Source organism: Mercenaria mercenaria, chromosome 4 (genome assembly GCF_021730395.1).
Source record: "Mercenaria mercenaria strain notata chromosome 4, MADL_Memer_1, whole genome shotgun sequence".
Taxonomy (NCBI): Eukaryota; Metazoa; Mollusca; class Bivalvia; order Venerida; family Veneridae; genus Mercenaria; species Mercenaria mercenaria.
In genome coordinates this window covers 15,581,683-15,587,127 of record NC_069364.1, presented here as the reverse complement: position 1 = coordinate 15,587,127, position 5,445 = coordinate 15,581,683, and the positions used below count along the sequence as shown (strand labels likewise).

The 5,445-nt window shown below is 36.5% G+C and overlaps 1 protein-coding gene across 1 annotated transcript; it reads left to right on the top strand.

Annotated features, from left to right (window-relative positions):
- Positions 1 to 2,066: 2,066 nt before the first annotated feature.
- Positions 2,067 to 5,178, top strand: LOC123553219 (uncharacterized). The gene is made up of 2 exons (XM_045342963.2): positions 2,067 to 2,242; positions 2,980 to 5,178. The coding sequence occupies exons 1-2, from the start codon at positions 2,173 to 2,175 to the stop codon at positions 3,813 to 3,815; spliced, it is 906 nt and encodes a 301-aa protein (XP_045198898.2). The 5' UTR covers positions 2,067 to 2,172; the 3' UTR covers positions 3,816 to 5,178.
- Positions 5,179 to 5,445: the final 267 nt, after the last annotated feature.

Genomic DNA, 5,445 nt, shown 5'->3' with positions numbered 1-5,445 from the left:
AATAAATATTCTGAAATTTAGGAGACGCTCAAACAAGTATGTTGTTAGTATACTTTATTTTTACAAAATCAAACTAAATCATTGTAGAGTTTGCTCATTTTACGATTTAAAAGTTATAGAAACACACCATCTTTTTTTAGAATCGGGACCGCTATACAATAATCTGACCTGCTCTGACCCAACCTACCGCTTTATATATATACTGAAACGTATTAAAATCTTAAATACTGCATATTGTGTCATTTCTCTTGAGCAACCTGGTATGTATAACAGTAGAAACCGATTTGCTAGCACTGTAATCTGACTTATTAACCACTGCGCCAATGAAACTCTGTAAACGGTAATTGAACCCTCATTGTTAACCGAATGTAATCTGACTTGTTAACCACTGCGACCCTGGGGCCCTGTAACCGGGAAAAGAACCCTGATTGCTAGCACTGTAATCTGACCTGTCAACCACTGCGCCACTGACACCCTGTAGCCGGGAATCGAACCCGGAATATTAGCAGTGTTCTCTGACCTGCTAACTACTAAACACTTGGCGCCCTGCAACCGGGAATAGAACCGGGGTTGCTAACTTTAGTGTATCTCGTTAACAACTGCGCAACTGATTCCTTTATAATAATTGAAGTTGATTTCAAATGTTAAATTTTGCATATTGTGCCATCCCTCTTGAATAATCTACTATGTATAACTCTGTTAGAATCCAGATCGCTAGCAATGTAATATGCCCTACTACCCATTGCGCCATCGACTCCCGGTAACCGGGAATCAAACCAGGATCATTAGCACTATGACCTGTTAACTACCATGCAACCGACTCCCTTACAAAACATATTGATATTTAGGCCTGTGTTGTAATTTAAATTTTGAATACTGCATAGTGTGCCAATTTTCTTGACTATCGCATGGCGTGGAGATTTTCCTTTGATCTTATCATTGCAATATAAAGGGTAACATTCTTCATAGTCAGGAACTTAACCGATAACAGAAAAAAAACTGTATTGATATTATATCAGTATAGAAATAATGTGGTGATATATAAGAACTGTTTGTTTTGTTTGTTTGTTTTGGGTTTAACGCCGTTTTTCAACAGTATTTCAGTCATGTAACGGCGGGCAGTTAACCTAACCAGTGTTCCTGGATTCTGTACCAGTACAAACCTGTTCTCCGCAAGTAACTGCCAACTTCCCCACATGAATCAGAGGTGGGGGACTAATATATAAGAACTGAGCTGTATACAGGAAAAGTATGGCGATATATATCGGCACAGATTTTTGGTCATATGAAATTCAGTGCTACCAGTGGGGAACCCTTGTTTATGAAAAATCATTATAATCTTTGATAAAAAAGAAATATTGCTTCCATGCGACAAAACAGTTAAAGGACAGACATACGTGCATTTTCGCAAATATCACGGCGTTGGGTTCAAAGACCTCGATTAATATCTTCGCAGGAAAACCCTTGATTGCACCCAAGGCCATGATATTTGCGATAACGCACTCGTATCGGTCCTTTACTATTATGTGATCTAGTATTTGTAACTTTGTTATTCTTCATAAAATAATGTGATGAATATATGCAGTATATGCAGAAACATATTTTTTTATTATTATTTAAACTATATTTGACTTGGCAACAGGTTTGTTTCGGTTATAACTATTGTCACTCTAGGAAAGTCTGTCAGTTGACCAGATCATTGTAAACGCATTACGTAAACAAATTGGATGTCGTGATAATATCTACGATTTATCAAGTAGACAATAAAATGTAGATATTGTAATACATTTTGTACCAGCTGACTGGTTTAGCCAAATCAAACGTACCTGCTCAACTGACCATTTATCCTGAATGATCAGTAATTGTATCAATTTGTGTGAGAAAAGCAATAATATTGATAAAGCCTGTGTTTTGAAGGGAAAGGTACTTGGTAACGTACTCGAGTATCCGGGATTTTAAGTCGCATTCTTGTGTTTCTATCATTGAAAGAAGCATTTTTCAATAAAATGGCGGATATCCTGAAAGAAAAAAAAAAGGCTCGTACATCCGTTAACCACGCTTGAACTTGAACATCTCTTAATTTGTAAAATGCATTTTTTTAGAAGCAACACATATATAAAGAGCTGTCGTCGAAGTTTTCAACACGGACAAAAACACGGTGTTTAGGAAAAGATGTCGGGTTTAAAACTTGGACTTATTTTGTTTTGCTCAATTAATCCAAATTTTGTTATTGATGTTGAAGGTAAGAATTAAACATGTTTAATAAATAAGTAATATATAATTTACTTACTTTGAGGTATTTTATTTGCACGGACGTGCAGGATGAGCATGGTCTACACTCTTCGCTTTACAGACAGTAAATTTTCAGTGAACACCCCTTCGAATAATAATTGGTACTGTTCAAATTGAATAATGGACCAGTCCATTTTAGAAATTTAACAGGCTAAAGGTTAACAATTACCATGCTGGATACAATTGGTTTTGCCTTTGCAACCAGTGTAGAACATGATCCGTGCAGTCTGATCAAGATCTGCACTGTTCGCCATTCGGTCAGTATCTTTTTGGTAAGCACCCCTTTTAACATCTAATGGTACTGTCCATATTGAAATATGGACAAGTTCATTTTAGAAATTTTGCAGGGTAGGGGCTAAACGATTGATAAATATCTAGTAGTACATGAACTCCTTTAAATGTACATTTCGTACAAGTTTAGTCTTACAAAATTTAAGCTGTTATTTAGTGTTTTTTTTCTCTTCATGCCCGTTAATATCATGTTATATTTTTTTCATGGACCGCTTTTGTCTGCAATGGCTTATTTAATATGATTATAGTTAACATTGATTTTATGTAATTTACAATCGAATATGTTACGATTTTGCTTTATTTCTTCCTTCCAATAACTTTCAAATTTTACAACATATCATCCTCGTCATTATAAATAAATTCGTTAAAGCAATATCTTTATTCTTGTTTTTCAAGGAATTGGTTGTAATGCAGACGTCAGGATTGCAAACAAAACTGCCTGTCCAGACGGTCTACGAGACGATGGTCTTAGTTGTTGGAAGGACTCCTATGGTCGAGGTGTTGGGCGTGTCCCAGATAAAATCCCATGTTCTTCCGGTGAACGTGATGACGGGACAAGTTGCTGGTTAGATTCGTATGGCCGAGGAGCGGGCCGCATGCCTGATAAAGCTTCGTGTCCGTCCGGACTCCGTGATGACGGCACTAGTTGTTGGAGTGATGCTCACATTTACGGAAAGGGATGCTGTTGCACAATATGGGGTTGTTGCGGAAACTGCAGAAGAGGCTACCATGATGATGGCTGTACTTGTAGAAAAACTGATGTCGGTATTAAGTTGAACTTGTTCCAGAGGCAGTCATGCCGTAGTAACGAAGACAAGCATGGGGCTCTGTGCTACCCTAAATGTAAAAACGGATTCCATGCAGTTGGGTGCTGCATTTGCGAACCTCATGGTGGTCCTAGAATTGTAAAAACACTAGCCCAAAGGCAAAGATGTCACGACAACGAAGACTTATATGGTGCACTCTGCTATCCGAAATGTAAAACTGGCTATCGATCGGTTGCTTGCTGCATATGTGAACCAAACGAAGGCCCGGGGATAAAGATGACTCTTTTTGACCGGTCGACCTGTACTGGTCACTTCTTTAAATTTCTGAACCTGTGTCTGCAGATAGGTAATTGTCCAGTACTAGACGTAATCGACAAAATTACAGCTTTGGGAGTAAAGCTTACCACTGAAGATATAGAAAACCTCCACAAAGTGTTGTCCGTTGCGGGTAAGCTTATTGGATGAAATGCTATTGTTTACTGAACAAAACAGCTAACCTGCCATTTGTTGTGTTTTTGTTGTTATTGTTTTATTGTTGTTGTTTTTCTTTTTTTTTGATGTTGTTTTTTTCGTGTGTGCGCGACTATCTATTTTATGAATCACAGGAACGATTTTTAGTTAACTCAACCGGTATGTTTTCATTTTATATCTCACATGAATCGTAGAAGCATGTCAGCATGTTTAAAATGGTTCGTACTCAAAATAACCCGTATGTGAAATTATTATTCTAGAAAATGTATTCCTGTTTACCGAATATTTAAGCAAAAATATTGTTAATGTCATGTTAGGTCACAAACAGTTAAATAGTTTTCCCTATATATTCTATATAAAACTGACATTTTTTAAAGAGCTACCAAACATAGCTAGACCCATTTCAGAGAACAAATTCATTTCAAAGAGTTATGATAAAACTGACATAAAATGAAGAGAAAAGTAGGGGTCATTTATCTTCTAAGAGAGATTTCTCTGGTCACATTTGCTTACTGTAAAATCACATCAAAATCACACTGCTGTGACCTGGAAGTACTACTCATACTAAAATTGAGCTTCACTTCACAAAATATAACCTGCTCTCCCATTTTTCCTACCAAAATGTCAAAAATACATCCACAATGAAATTTAAACAGAAACTAGCTTTAATTTAGACCTCTGTTGCCATGCCAAGTGAAAAATTAGTGTTCCAATACCTGGCAGCCATTACGCGAAAAGACTAGATGGCTCCCACGCTGGTTCCTTTACTTTAGTTAGTCACGGAATAAAATCTATCTTGAATACATGTCTTGATAGTGTTGATGAATTGTGGGCCCCGTGTATGGATATTTAAAACAATTTTCAGTTTCCTAGAACAACAGAAGGGTAATTAAAAATTGTACCGGGATCGTACAGTCATCACCTATGAAAACAATACATTTAGTCTTCGTGTCCTGTTATTATGCTAGAACAGCGCCATTACACGTTTGTTTCGTGCATGAACGCCAGCAGTATGTTGGTTACGTCGATCATCGGTCTCGGTTGGGCTTCTGCAGATGCTAATATATATATTCTTAGTAAACGTGTATTACCCTGATAAAGAGGAACGCTACATCTCTGTATTCTTCACTGTATGAGAAACTACTTCTATATATCTATATATTTGACACATGGTATGTAAACAGGAATGTATTCATAGTTGTTTTATTATTTGATAATAATTTTGCAACTAGTATAAATTTTCTGTTTTTGTCAAAATTGTATATATAACATAATGACTTAGTGTTTATGCTTGTTAATTTCATGCACGTATGTTATTGTTTTCAGCATATTGTAGGAAATAAAAATGTTTACTGATTTTTGTATTTTCATTAATTTTTCTCGGATAAAGAATGGTAGAATATATTTAAATCATTTTTGTTGGACCGAATTCATGGCCCAACCATATCAAAATGTGCATGTATATACATCTGTATCGGATCAAATTGAAATATTAAAGAACAATGACAACACTTCAGCAGAAAAAGACACGTTGTAGAATGCCGCCTCAATAGCTCAACGGGGGATCGATTTCCGGCCGCGTCTTCCTCACTGTACCTTTGCAGGAGTTTACGGGCGATTTTCA

Coding starts and splice junctions, on each gene's coding strand:
- LOC123553219 (XM_045342963.2), top strand. CDS start 2,173: ATGTCGGGTTTAAAACTTGGACTTATTTTGTTTTGCTCAATTAATCCA. Junction 2,243..2,979: donor TTTTGTTATTGATGTTGAAG/GTAAGAATTAAA, acceptor TTGTTTTTCAAG/GAATTGGTTGTAATGCAGAC.